Genomic DNA, 15063 nt, shown 5'->3' with positions numbered 1-15063 from the left:
CAGCGCCCCGGGTTCCCCGATTTTCCTCTCAGCAGCCGCAGGCAGCGCCACCGGCAGTCTGCGGGAGCTGGCGACCAGCAGGAGCGCGCCGGTGGCAAAGGTGGGTATCTTTCTCCGTGGAAGTGGCCACGGCACGTGGGAGTGTGTGGGTGCTTTGGCTGGGGGCAATGAGGTGCGGAGGAGACCAAGCGTGGCCCGGTGTTGGCCCACTCCACTGTTGCTCTTCCTCCAACTTCGCTTACTCGGTGGCGGCATCCGGTCCCAGGGCACCTCGTCGCTTGTTCACGTGTGTCCCGTCCTCTGCGGTGTGGGCACGCCGTCCTGTCCCGCCGCTCACCCCGATTCCTTGGCCGGACTTGTTATCCTGCCTCTTCAACTTAGCATCACCCTTGCATCTCCCTAGAAACGGGGACCTTCTTCCTCTGGATCCCCAGACACTCACTCTGCACACTGGGCCTGCTGGGAGAAAAGTTAGAGCTTAACGTTTCTGACAGGGCTCTGAAGGCTGCATTGGGAAGCCGGTGGGCCTCCTGCCTGCGGTCTGGCTAAGGAGGGGAGGGCAGAAGGCAGAGTGGGACTGGGGTTTGGAAGAATGCTGATCACAAACTCCTTCTAGTAGTCTAGAAGGAGTTAATCTGGAGGCTCCAGGAGCCTTTTGACCCAGCCCTTTTTGGACTTGGCAGTGTCTGACCAGAAGCCAAGGTCTTCTCCTGGGCTCCCAGGCAGGGTTGCATTCCCACGGGGGTTATTTATTTTTATTATTATTATTTTTGGTACAGCCGCATTTCAGGGCCTTCACTGCTTCTGTTTTAGACGAAAGACCTTCTCTGGATGGCTTCAGTGATTTGGTTTTAAAAGCGTTTACAGCTTGTCTTTACACACCCTTGCCACAACTGTCATCAGGGAAGAGGGCATGGGATACTGGTTTAAGTGGGAAAAAAAGGACCTGGGTTTTGTTAATTTCTTTAAAAGGAGAAAAGCACTTAAATGTTAAAAAAAAAAAGTCGTCTATTGGAATAATAATTTGCTTTAGAAACGCAACTTTATTCCTCTACTTTTGACTATTTAAGGAGTTGGTGATGCCTAGTCCTTCCACTATGTGTAATCCTGAAATGCTGGGAACGTTCTAGCACCTGGTTTAGGTAGTACTGCCAATCTCTAAGGTTAAGGTGGGAATTGAACAATGAGATCACTTGGACACAGGAAGGGGAACATCACCCACCGGGGCCTATTTTGGGGAGGGGACAGGAGGGAGGGATAGCATTAGGAGATATACCTAGTGTAAATGACGAGTTAATGGGTACAGCACACCGACATGGCACATGTATACGTATGTAACAAACCTGCACGTTGTGCACATGATAATAAAAAAAAAAGTTAAAAAAAAAAAGGAACTTAAACTCTTGGATGTTGAGCTTGAGTTAAATGCCATTCTTTGCTGCAATGGGCTTTTTTTCCTATGGATCAGGAAGAATGGTGACAGTCAGGGGTAGTCACTGGGGGTCACCTGGGGGCGCTGCCTGCTGAAGGGGAATTTTTTTTCTTTGGTTTTAATTGTGATTAAATCCAGCTAAATGCTTGCGTTAGAAATTTTCAAACTTTTCCTTCCTGGCCTTGTTGCTGTTTTTGTTCTAAGGTATTTGTAATTAAATATCTTTATTTGCTGAATAGGCAGGTTACCCTCTTCTGTTGCGATATATGGTATTTGGAGCCTTGCTTCTGGTAAAACGCTGGGACATTCTGATGACCATTTCTTTACAGATGTCCTCCTAGTTTATCTTGGGGGACTTGTGTTTGACCAGGAGGTTAGGAGGTAACCTCTGAAATGTAACAGGCTGAAGCTTTGATGCCACTCTGGGAATTCTGCGGCATTTGTAGTACCTTTTAGAACTTATCAAAGGGGTTGAAGATTGGAACTTTTTAGTAGTAACATTTAGTAGTAGCAGGAAATTGATGTTTTACTTACCATATTTTGAGACCCTTGGTTAACTTTCCTTATGGGTGCATAGTCATGTTCATGACTTTTTGTGTTTGGGATGTTTCTGGATGTTGTTTAATAGATGAGCACTTATTTAACTTATAACCAGGAGTCCTGCATGCTGTATTCACACTACACTAGTACTATACTACCATGTTGGGATAACAGCATTAGGTCCAGCACATGCTTCAGGGGTGGGAAGGATTATAATAGTGTATCGGGCATTGGGCAACCCTATACCTTTGATTGACAAAGATTTCAGCTGAAAATTACTTTAGGTACTTTACTGTCCATTGGAATTGCTTGACTCCTCCCAGGAAAGTTGAATGCTGGGTGTTGTTGCATGTTGTTTAATAGAGGGACACTTACTTAACTAATGTGCCATGATAACAGGTAACTATAAATATGACAGTCCCATCATTTCCCAATTAGAAGCTCCTCACATCTTCTTTTGGGTCAATTAGGATATGTGTACTTTTTTAGGTATGTAGGTAAGTATTTGCGTAGCTTATTTTATTAATTTTGTTACAGTTAGACCTTGTGACAACATTATTTTCAAAAAAGTTTTAGTTTCTATTTGGTTTTACTGGCCGGGCACGAAACAGTGTTTTCCTGAACTCTTTACCTGCGTCTTTTTCATCGGCTTTGGTGATTGCCAGAGTACTTGGAGTCCCCTGACGTGGTTAGCAGAACCTCTCAGCTGTGCTTTCACCTGAGCCATTTGAGATGAAGCGCTTTTTTGGAGTCAGTTAACGCTGCTGCCCCGGAAATCATATACCCAGTGACGAGGACCCATAGCCTTGGATCCGGACTTGGTGTTTTTATATGCCTGTTGGCAAATACTGTATGTGTGTTGCTTCTTTGTTACTTCTTAAAATGACCTTTAAACAGTTCTGTTTTAATGGTACTATCCAACCCTCGCAGTTGCTAATGTATGCTAAATTTCTCAGGCCAACTTGTTTGTTTATTGTTTGGTTTTCACTATTTTGCAAGAAAACCCCTTTAACATCCCAAGCTAGCATCAATCAAATTGTTTCAGTGCAGTGGGAGTCTTGCTAAAAGGGTTTTGTGGTTCCACATTGACTAATTCAAAGCATGCTTTTTTTTTTTTTTGTTTTTTTTTTTTTTTTTAGTAGAGAAGGGGTTTCGCCGTGTTCGCCAGGATGGTCTCAATCTCCTGACCTCGTGATCCGCCTGTCTCGGCCTCCCAAAGTGCTGGGATTACAGGCTTGAGCCACCGCGCCCGGCCTAAGCATGCTTTTTAATGTAAGTGATTTCATAAGGACTGGAATATAAGACAATTCCTTTTTTTTTTTTAAATTTTTTAAAAAAATCCTTGACTTACATTTGAGCCTATACAGAACATCTTCTGCAGTTCACCTAGACTGTGCTAGGCACTATTATAGGTGAACAAGACTGGCTTGGGCTTTCTTGATGGAGCTGACATTAGGGGTAGTGGATACAAGCTGTCTGCCCAGCTCTCAGAAGGTACCCGTGGGCACTGGCTGGTGTCACTCCAGAATTCTGTGAGGGTTATAAGGAAGGACATTGTCACAAATTAAAGAACTCTAGAAAGCTTAGGCAGTGCCTTTGATGATGTAAAAGTCGGCATTAGAGCCTAATTAGTTTATCTGCATTTTGTATCTTGAGGTACAGTGGTATATGTTCACATTGGGTCTGTTTGAAAGTCTCTTTTGTGTCTCTTTGACAATGTGACTGGGACTTAATGGAAAAAATATTTTAGGTTGGAGAATCATAAAATTATATATGTTAAATATTTTGTTTTATAAGCACACACGTATGATTCTTCCACCATTTTTTGAGTACAGGGCTGAGGACCTTTCTTTCAGTTCCAGATTGTCTTTTTAGCTGAAACCACAGTCACCTTTTATGATTTTCTATTTGTTTCTTTCAAATAGCGTGAAGACTAAGACTTTCAAAGGATTCTGTGTAGAGCATCTTTTAGATTTTATATAGGTCCTCCCTGATAATGTTTGATGTTCTCATTTACACCTGATTTGACCATTTTATCAGTGTTTGAGTCTTTCCTACATGGTCATCTTGATTTGATTTCCCAAGGGGCCTTTTTTTTTTTGCGCTCGAACTTCTTCCCCTGTTACAGACTATTGAATTATGGTGCATATTTAGCATTTTAAGTACAAGTTGCATTAGCATAGTTGGGAATAAGGACAACAGATCCCTGATAAGCACAGGCCTCCCCAGGCAGGAGTGGCTGGCCCAGCCTTGCCAGGCTGTAGTCTCCGGTAGGTGTGGGTGACTTTGGCTGTGTTACAGAGGATGTGGAATGCTGCTTAGTCCAGCTGGTCGGCTAGTGGAGGCCAGGATAGAGAGAGTGTCTGTGGTATCTGGAAGCTAGTTACCATGTCTTTGGCTCTCAACAGTTGAACTACTTATATACCCGAGATTTTCTGTTAAACGTTTACTAAGTACCTGCTGCATGCTGGGCACTTTGACATATATCACCTTATGGAAAGTTGACAATAATCCTGCCAAGTGGCTGGTATAATTATTATTTTGAGGCCCAGAGAGATATTTGGGCAAGTCAGAGAGCTAGGAAGTGATTGAGTTAGGATTCCGTTCCTCTGCCCTTCTGTCCAGTTTGGCTGGATGGTTGGGGTGTTGTCGTGGTTTGGTCTTGGATGTAATAAGGACTCCAGAGGAAAAGGCCAGCACTTGGGGGCCTCACAGAAAACCAGACAGCTCACAAGAGAGTAGACAGGTGGTTGATATGATAGCTGAGTTACAGCGAAGTCCTTTTCAGAAGGCCCCTGAGTGTGGAAACAGCAGTTTGTAGCCAGCGAGTGAATAATCTAAATTATTATTCATTGAGCACCCACTGGGACCAGGCGTGGATGAAGCCTCTGCTGTGGGCTAAGGGTTGAGCAGTGTTGAAGTGTGGCTCATCTGGCCCTTACAGCAACTTGGTGAGGTCGCTAGTTACATAGGTGGGGAAATTAAGGCTCCAGAATTTCATTGCTGAGCGGCGCACAGTTAATAGGGGTGTTTCTTGGAAGATTAACTTTGGCCTTGGTTAGAGGAGTCCTCTTACTCTACCACAGGCTCAGCTTGTTAGTAGCAAGATTCTAAACATAAGCAATGGCCACCCCTTTCATTCACCGCGCCTCAGGGCTGCAGATGCTCTTCTGTGCAAGGCTGCTGTCTTCTAAACCCACAGAGTGTGCAGAGCGGCATGGCCCACAGGAAACAGCATCAAATCTGTTGTGGCTTTGGCCACAGGTGCCAGGCAGCTCTATTAATATGTAAGTGACATGAACAGGACATTAGTCTGAGTGGCCGAGCTGGCTAACCCAGCAGCTCTGCCCTCTCCTCACTGATCCACACTTGGTGTGTCCTTCTGCTCTGCTCCTGTGTTGGCTTCACTCTCATCCCTACCCCATAGGTCTCAGATAGAGGCCGTGGCTTTAGGTGTCACAGTCCCATGACCACACCCAGTAGTGGAGACAGTAGGGTTTCTTCCCCTTGTACTTGGTCTCCAAGTCGGTGAGCAAACGGTGACCCAGCCCCCAACCCCATGTTTCCCGTCACACTCTTGGGAACAGCGTTGCCTCCCAGGCTGGTATCTGAAGCCTGCACACAGGACTGCCTTTTCTCTTGAGGCAATGGCCTGCCACCTCCCCCAGGACACGTGGAAGGAGGGGAAGGGCTGGTGGGAATCCCACTGAAGGTGGTTTTAATCCTGGCTTCCACACTTCCTCACCATGTGCCCTGGGCTAGCTTTCCTGAGACTTCTTATCAGTGAGTTAGGGATACTGTCTGCTTCTTTTTTTTTTTTTTTTTTGAGATGGAGTCTTGCTCTGTTGCCCAGGCTGGAGTGCAGTGGCACAATCTCGGCTCACTGCAAGCTCCGCCTCCCGGGTTCACGCCATTCTCCTGCCTCAGCCTCCCAAGTAGCTGGGACTACAGGCAAGCGCCCCCACACTCAGCTAAATTTTTTGTATTTTTAGTAGAGACGGGGTTTCACCATGTTAGCCAGGATGGTCTCTATCTCCTGACCTCGTGATCCACCCGCCTTGGCCTCCCAAAGTGCTGGGGTTACAGGTGTGAGTCACCGCGCTTGGCCCTGTCTGCTTCTTTGGATAAATAGGATGATGTACGTACAGTGCCTGGCACACATGATTGGCTGTCGTTTCAGTGCCTATTCCTAATATGACAATCTTAAAGTCTCTTATCAAGCGTGAGGCACACCTCAGAGTGCCTTCCTGGCTGCTGGTGGATTTGTGGTATTTAGTATTCTAAGTTAAGGATGTGTGTGTGTATATGTGTGGATGTGCATGGGTGTGTGTGTGTGTGTTGTGAGTCTGATACCACGCTTTGCCTCTAGATTCAGTCAGCCCATGTTGTGCAAACTGGATTGTCAAGCATTACTGGGCATCTATGCTGAGTAGTTGCTTGAATCTGTTGGTTTCCTTTTTTAATTTGCTCCAAGTTTATCTTTATTATCAGAGGCAGTGTTCCTGATTCTTACAAACTTCATTAAAAGGGAAGAAATGTCTAAGCCATAATCTGCTTTAAAAAAACAGCGGGGGAGAATAATCCTGCTCAGTTGCTGATCCAGCCTGTTGGCAGGCTGTCCTGAAAACGAGCCTACCTCTGTCATCCGCAGGACACAATAGCTTGGCTACAGCTGCCTAGAATCAGGCTGCTTGCTGTGATTGAGCTGAGCAGAATTCTATCCAATTGTTTCTTCCTCCTGGCTTTTGAGAGCCTGCCTGCCTGCTGGAGCATGACAAATTTGGGGCTCAGTTTCGCAATTGTTTCTAGTGTGCATTTCAGTTCAATCTGTATTTAATCTCTCTCTTTTACAGTTAACGTGATCTTTTTTGAGGTGCATTAAAAAAACACACACATCAGCAAGCATTTGCTGGGGAAAATGCTCTCGATAGCACCAGTTGAAGAGACCAAGGTCAATTTTTATCAGATTTGCCTTGCTTGGGAGATCTTCAGATTTGATGAATGTGAAATGCATGCTTGATGGGTATCCTATGGGAATTTTAATTAACTTTAAAAGAACAGGGTGTCAAGCTAAAGGTATTGGCAACAGTGAATGGTTTACAGATCATGCAGGTACCCCGTAATGTGGGCCTCCCTTTTCCCATTGAGTGAAGCTGGAATGAAAAAGTGTATAAAGTTGCAGCACGATTTGGATTCTGCCTTCTTTAGCCTCCCCGGCCCTTGATGGCTCTGCACATCCTTGGAGGGCATTTAGAGCTGCAGCTGTCCTTTGGGAGACCTGAGGGAGGATCGAGAAGAGTCGCCACTCTCTTGGGTAGCACGTGTTTACATTTTTTAACTGATAACAAACATGAAGATAGGATGGTGTTTGCATTTCCACTTAATGGAATGTGTGCATAAGGCTCACATGAATTTATGTGAGTTTAAATGAATTAGGATTGACCACAGGAATTCGGGTCAGGAGGAGACGTGAGAGAATTTAGAAGCATGCTTGCACCAGGCACCTGTAAACGTACTGGGGCCGGGCTCACTGAGAGCAAGACCTCACCAGAGCATCAGGGAGTTCGCAGGGAACTGTTTTTACCCTGGTTCAAGGAATGGGACGCTGATGCTTTTCTCTCTCTGGCTTCACTGCACACATATTTAAGTACCTGCTGTGTACCAGGCACCACAGTGGGCACTGGGGGCTCCAGGGACAGCAATTGCATTGGTCACTATTTATAATGACATATAATTTGTTTTCCATTTAGTTAGGTGATACGCTGCAGAGGAAAACATGTGTCCATATCTTTTTATTCTCTGTTTATCTGACAGGAATTTCTAATGAGGAAAGTGGCATTGGTGTGATTTGGGCCTTAGTGAGTTTGCAGTGGATTCTCACCTCTTTTCGTTTCTTCTTCCATAGTCTAGATTTGCCAAATGAGGACTTTGCACTTCTGCTTTCTGAATCTTGCTGACTTTGTGGTGGGGAGTGACGATGGTGAGTTGGGTCCATCCCACAGCTGGAGGCTGTCTGAGAGCAGCTTGGTGTTGTGGGCAGCACCTTTCAGAGAAGGTGTCTGCCGGTTGCTGGTTCTTGAGCAGATGCTCTGGCAGTGCCACATGCTCAGGAAACAAGAGAACTTGCTGCTGCGGCTAGAACGATGGAGGTCAGGAGTGTCCAGCACATTTTCTGAAGCTTCTTTTGATTTTTGTTGGCCATCAAAGCACACCACCTTAGGTGAGAATTATTTGGATTTATCATTTAGGATCTAAGACACATTCATGGGCGACTGCATGCCGTTTGTTGCTCCAGGATGAACCCAGAGATACTGGAGAGAAAGAAGAAAGATGAGGGAGGCTTAGGCACGTTTCAGTAAATAGTTGCAGGTTAGCTAATCTCATCAGACACCACCCGTCCTGATCAGCCGTTGTTTTTGCGTTCAGAGACTAATCGGTTAATCCTCCAAGCTTTGCCTGCCAGTGTTGCTGTTTGATTTGAAGGGTCAAGGAATCCTTCAGATGATTACTAAACACTTGGAGTGCTCACCCATGTGGGTTGAGGAAGTACTGTTGGGGCTGGGCCAGCTGAATCTCGGGCCAGGCCGTCTTCTGGACGTCTTGCCTGTGTGGAGTGCCTTTGCCCATAAATGCAATGGCAGACACGTACGTTTATTTCTCAGATAGAAATTTCTTTTCTTTTTATTTTTTTTTGAGATGGAGTCTCGCTCTGTTACCCTAGCTGGAGTGCAGTGGCACAGTCTTGGCTTACTGCTACCTCCGCCTCCTGGGTTCAAGCGATTTTTCTGCCTCAGCCTCCCAAGTGGCTGGGACCACAGGCAAGCGCCACCATGCCCGGCTAATGCCCGGCTAATTTTTTTATATTTTTAGTAGAGATGGGGTTTCACCATATTGGCCAGGCTGGTCTGGAACTCCTGACCTTGTGATCCACCCACCTTGGCCTCCCAGAGTGCTGGGATTACAGGCATGAGCCACTGTGCCCGGCTTCTCAGATAGAAATTTCTAAAAAATATGTAGGGAGAAAGTAATGGGGCTTTAGTTTTGCTGTGGGAAAAACTACAGGCTTGGGAGTTTAACTGTGAAAGAATGGACAGTTGCTGCTGTTGCTGGGACTTCAAGGCTGTTTTAAAAATTAGCTTGATGCCGCATTTGCTGGTGAGGTGACAAGCAAATTTTGAGTAATATTCTGGACTTCATGTATTGTATTGAACTGGGTCTTTCAGAGAGGGCTCAGGGCAGCCCCTAGGCAGCCCACTGCTGGTGGTTCATTCTAGTCTTCCCCTTCATCTGCAGGGAGGAAGTGGGTCACTCTTCCTCTGGGTCTGCACACCCTTCCTGAAGACTGCAGCTGTAGGGGACACACAGAGTGAATGGTGGCTCAGGTGCTGGGGCTGTGGAGCTGTCACCATGGCCCTATGTGAGTGCTGCTCTTGAAGTCTGGCCCATAACGAGTGATGTTAGGAATTAATTCAGTCCACACATATGTGTTGACTACCCACCCTGTTGCAAACACTGTGTTAGGCACTGGGATATCCATTGGTCACAAAACCAGAAGTGATCCAGGCCTCTCTGCAACTGACCATTCAGAGGACACTGTAAACAAATAGCCAATAGGTATCTCTTGACATGTGGTAATAAGAGACGTGAAGACAAGGGCACAGCCTGGTGATGGCAGGGAACGTGGAGTCATGGGTCGTGTCTGTGGATTTAATTATGCAGCTTATTTTATTTATCAAAATGTATCCACATATTTACTTTTTTATGGATAAGCCACTGGATTCCTTAACTCTTTATAATCATATCCCAAATCTGCGTAACTTAAAAATTGCATCCTATTTTGTCTTCCCAAGCACAGCCAAAGGTAATTAAAACCAGATGTGTTTGCATGAGATAATGCGTGCAGAGCATCAAGAATGTAGATGGTGCTAAATTAATGTCGCCTCAACAAAGATAGCCAATGAGACTCACCTTTTTTTTTTTTATTAAGTACATGATGCCCATGGGTTAATTTTGTCACTAGCAGTCATTGTCCGGACCGAGTTTGTAGTCTAAACACGTGCAGTGGGAAAGGTGAATGCTCTCACACAGTCACACTCCTAATAGAAAGACAGCCCTCTTGTATCCTGAGCAGCAGCCCTCTTGTGCCTTCTGTGGCTGAATTTGTGTTGTGGACTACAGCGGGGGGAGACTTCCAATGCTAGAAATCTGGGTTTTAAAAATTAATTTTAAAAATGTGATCTTTATGGAATTGGGAGTGTGTCTGCTGTCTTGATTTGACAAACTAAGCTCTGACATGTGCACAGGAGGAATTTTCCTGGATTTAAAGTCGTTGTCCCCAGCATACCAAATGAGGTGACGTATGTCAGATTCTGTGGTTGGGCCTCACAGCGCGGAAGGGCACCTGCTGTGGGTCAGCAGCCCATTGAACAATGGAGTTTAAGACTTGCAGTTTTTGAGCTTTTCAATCACCTGTTTGCCAAAGACCAGTGTGTCCATTGCTTGGCAGTTTGACATCTGGAGTTGTGTGGACAGGGGTCTACATCCAAAGGGCAGTGCCCCTAGGGCTTAATTTGTTCAGGTTTGTGTTCCTAGGCAGATGGAGGCTGTTCGTCTCAAATATAGCTGCTTTAAAGAAACAGAATGGTTTATTGATCAGAGGTAGTGACTCATGACATATTGAAACTGTGCCTACATAACTCACATGACAAGGCTGGGGTGAAGAGGACAGGTCAGCGGAACGCTTTCCACTTAGTCCTGGGAGGCCCCTTTTTCCTCTGTCCACCGTCCCCTCCAGCACCATCACTGTTGCTTCTTTTCTGAAGGCTGCATTGATGCACGTGGTTGGTGCATGTGGTCGATTGATGCACGTGGTTGCGTGTGGTTGACGCACGTGTTTGGACTTCTGTCTCTCTGTTCCTGAGATCAGCTGCATCCAGCCATGGACCCTCTCTTTCGCTGGTTCTTTGCGAATCATAAATCTGCTTACAATGCCTTTACATACTGATGTTCGTTTTCTATTTTTCCCAGACTTCAGCAATTTCTTGCTTTTTGAATTTATGGGAAATAAAATTTTTTTCCCCCTTCTGCAAAAGGCCTGTGTGCCCTACACGTGGTTAATAGCCAGTCTGTGCAATGTGATTGATGTTAAAGGTAACATCTCCTCTGCGTCCCCAAACTAAATGCCCCGTCTTTGAGTATCAACACCTACACAGTCTGGCCCCAGGGGTATCGACTTTCCACTCGGTGCTATCGTTGCCGTAAACATCTTCATGGGCTGAGAAGCCCTTGCTTTCGTGACCCCCCCACCTTCCATCTGGGGCTGCTGTGAACTGGACATCCCTGAAGCACCCTGACAACCAGACCCCTGTTGGGTGGTCTCTGGCTGGTGTGAGCCATTTATATCAGCTGTATTGAAGGGATCAGTGCTATGCTGGGATCCACCCTTGGTGACCCCATTTTAGTCGACTTTATCCAGGTGGACAGATGGAACCACACCCCCGGAGCCCAGGTTTCTGCGGATTCCTCTCTTTTGTCTCCCTTCTGCGCAGTTTCTGTCTCTGTTCTTATTTCTTCAGGCTGTTTTCAGTGACTCTTCCTCACCCTTCCCTTCTGTGGACTGTGCGCATTCCTGGCAACCACTGCTCTGTCAGCCTTTGTTGTTGCCACTGGCTGGCTTGCCGGAGGCAGCCTCTCGTCTCTGCCTGGGTCCCTCTTCCTCCAACTTGCTCAGTGATGAGTGGGGCTCAGATCTTCACTCACAGGCTGCCCTCCGCACCGTGCCAAGCTCGTGGGAGGGGCTCGAGACCTCTGCAGTCCCTGGGCACATGCCTGCCTTTCCCAGTGACCAGGTTCAGCCCAGAGCTGAGCCCACAGCTGCAGAGATCACCAGTCCCCAGGCTGACCAGTTCTTTTTTTTTTTTTTTGAGACGGAGTCTCGCTCTGTTGTCCAGGCTGGAGTGCAGTGGCCGGATCTCAGCTCACTGCAAGCTCCGCCTCCCGGGTTTACGCCATTCTCCTGCCTCAGCCTCCCGAGTAGCTGGGACTACAGATGCCCGCCACCTCGCCCGGCTAATTTTTTTTATTTTTCAGTAGAGACGGGGTTTCATCGTGTTAGCCAGGATGGTCTCAATCTCCTGACCTCGTGATCCGCCCGTCTCGGCCTCCTCAAGTGCTGGGATTACAGGCTTGAGCCACCGCGCCCGGCCAGCTGACCAGTTCTTTACAGGTGTAGGTTGAATCTTCATCCCATTGCATCTTTCTCTATCATGAAATAGGATGTGAATTCAGGATGCAGGTCCCAGGAAGAACGATGACGCCTGGGGATAACAGTGCGTCTTGATAGAAGAGTTAGGACCCAACGCCAGCATCTCCCAGGGGAAAGCAAAATACTCATTTTCTAGACCCCAGGGAACATTAGTCCCCTGACACTATCAACGGGAGGGGTACTGATTGGAGAAGGAGGTCAGGGTGATGGTTGTGTCCAGCTCAGCAAAGCCAGGTCCTCGCTTCCTTTCATCCATGGGACCCCCCAGGTGTGCCCAGTCTGCTGTCGGCTGCCCGCTTCTGCCACCCTCTGCAAGCTCCGCAGGCGGCAGGGCCCTTTCTATACTCACAGAAGTCTCAAGGAAACCTCCTCTGGTGTGTGGCCATCATTTCCCGACCTCCGCAGTCCTCCTCTGGGGTCCTTGAGTCTCCTGTGGAGGGGGGGGGTCTCAGGTATGTGCCTAGAATTTTTGCTGCAGCCCCTGGCCTGTCCCCTGGGCCCCACCCCGAGCCACCTACCGGGAGGAGGTCCCTGAGCCCCTGGAGAGCAGCAAGGGAATGCTTCCCACGGTCCAGTTCTCCTGGGCAGACTCTCGTGTCTTTGTGACTGGGCGAGCTGTGCGCTCCCAGTTCTTTGCCAGCTGTCCCACCTCCCTACCCACATTCCTTCCACTGGTGTTCTCAGGAATAGGTGTTTATGGTCTTAATTTTTTCTTAAAAATTCCCATGCATGTTATATTCTACTCCAAAATGTGCTTCTTCTGATTTTAATAGGACCCCTAAAGCACCCTATGGGGTTAGCTCCACAAACTTGAAATCAAATAAATGTCCCGTGACTTCTTCCCATTCCCTGGCCCCCAGGACCCACACAGACACCCAACTTGCAGGCACAATGGCTGAGAGTGAGGGAGGGGCTGCCTCCCGGGCTCCCCAGGGACAGCGGGGCACTCTGCTCTTCCCAGTGGCTGAGGGAGGAAGATTCTAGTCCTGTCACTAGAAGCCTCTCTGGGTTCTCTGGGGGCCGAACACCTCTGCTGGGCTGCACCTCAGAGCCCTCCATCCTGGAGTCATCTGTGAGGTCAGCTGAGCGGAGCATGGGCTGTCGGGCCAGGGTTTATTTTCTGATCGTTGGTGTCCTCTGGCTTCACCTGCCAAGGCATGGAGGATTATTGTTGAGTGACAGAAGTGCTATAGGCTCGTCAGCATATGTGGGGAAAGGTGACTGTCATTGCGGGATGCTTTCACTCTCTAAACCTAAGTGGGACATTTCTGCCAGGTTGAGGAATTGTCAAGGATGTCGACTTTCAAGGTGACAGTTGTTGTGCTGACAGATACAGCACGCGGGTGGTAGTGGAGTGCCGGGGGCTTGGGGCTGGCGTCCTGGCTGCTGGAGTGTGATTTGGCACTAGAGATGAGGAAAGGGAAAGCGCCCCTGGGGTGCTGGCATTCCTGGTGGTGGCCCTGAGCCCAGGGAACCCAGTGTGGGGGACCTGCCATGGTGGCCACAAGGTGACCTCAGGAGGAACCTGGGAAACATGTTTTATATTAAAGTTTCCATTTAATAGTCCTTTCTATTTATGTCAAGTGGTGCATATAGAAAAACTGTGGTAGTTGCGTGGAATTTCATTTGGAAACAAATTTAAATGAAAAAATGAGTCAATTTGAAGGAACTCATTAAGCAAGTCTGTGAAAGTGAGGCTTGGAGGACAGTAGTTTGGATAAAAACTGCCTTGAGCTGAAGTGAAATCAGAACCTCAGTGTGAGATGTGCACTCTCACGTTCATTGCAACATTATTCACAGAGCCAGGATCTGAAAGCATCCCAGATGTCCATCAACAGATGAATGGATAAAGAAATTGCAGGCTGGGTGCGGTGGCTCACGCCTGCAATCCCAACACTTTAGGAGGCCGAGGCTTGCGGATCACGAGGTCAGGAGATCGAGACCATCCTGGCTAACAAGGTGAAACCCCATCTCTACGAAAAAAAAAATAAAAAATTAGCCGGGCGTAGTGGCGGGTGCCTGTAGTCCCAGCTACTTGGGAGGCTGAGGCAGGAGAATGGCGTAAACCCGGGAGGCGGAACTTGCAGTGAGCCGAGATCCGGCCACTACACTCCAGCCTGGGTGGCAGAGCGAGACTCTGTCTCAAAAAAGGAAATTGAGCTCGAGACCAGCCTGGGCAACATAGCAAGTCCCCATCTCTACAAAAAATAAAAAAAGAATTAGCTGGGCGTGGTGGTGCACATGCCTGTAGTCCTAGATACTTAAGAGGCTGAGGTGGGAGGATTTCTCAAGCCCAGGAGGTTGAGACTGCAGTGAGCCATGACCGCCCCACTGCACTCCAGCCTAGGCAAAAGAATGACACCCTGTCTCAAAAAAAAAGAAAAAAAAAGAAAGAAAGAAAAAAGGGAGCCTGTGCTGTATACACACACACACGTATATACACAAATAATGGAATATTATTCAATCTTAAAAAAGAAGGAACTCTTCCCATTTGTGACAGCGTGCATGAGCCTGCAGGACATTATGTGAAGTGAAACAAGCCACAGACACAGAAAGGCAAATACTGTGTGATCTCATTCATATCTGGAATCTAAAAACGTTAAATTCATAGAAGCAGAGAGTAGAAAGGTGGTTATGAGGCGTTAGAGGTGTGGGAAGAGGAGATACTGGTCAAAGGGTAACACTTTTGGGCAAGGCACAGTGGCTCACACCTGCAATCCCAGCACTTTGGGAGGCTGAGGCGGGCAGATCACGAGGTCAGGAGATCGAGACCATCCTGGCTAACGTGGTGAAACCCTGTCTCTACTAAAAACAAAACAAAACAAAA

General features: G+C 47.4%; 1 protein-coding gene across 1 annotated transcript in view; it reads left to right on the top strand.

The window, feature by feature from the left end:
- Position 1: 1 nt before the first annotated feature.
- Positions 2-15063, top strand: part of SH3RF3 (SH3 domain containing ring finger 3) — a gene marked incomplete at its 5' end in the record, with an annotated part of 373789 nt that continues 358727 nt past the window's right edge. The window contains one exon of the mRNA XM_011961476.1: positions 2-100. Within this exon, the coding sequence (XP_011816866.1) occupies positions 2-100 (99 nt within the window). The remainder of the gene's footprint in view (positions 101-15063) is intronic.

The sequence above is a fragment of the Colobus angolensis genome, unplaced genomic scaffold (genome assembly GCF_000951035.1).
Source record: "Colobus angolensis palliatus isolate OR3802 unplaced genomic scaffold, Cang.pa_1.0 Scaffold552, whole genome shotgun sequence".
Taxonomy (NCBI): domain Eukaryota; kingdom Metazoa; phylum Chordata; class Mammalia; order Primates; family Cercopithecidae; genus Colobus; species Colobus angolensis.
This window is presented reverse-complemented; position numbering and strand designations above follow the sequence as displayed.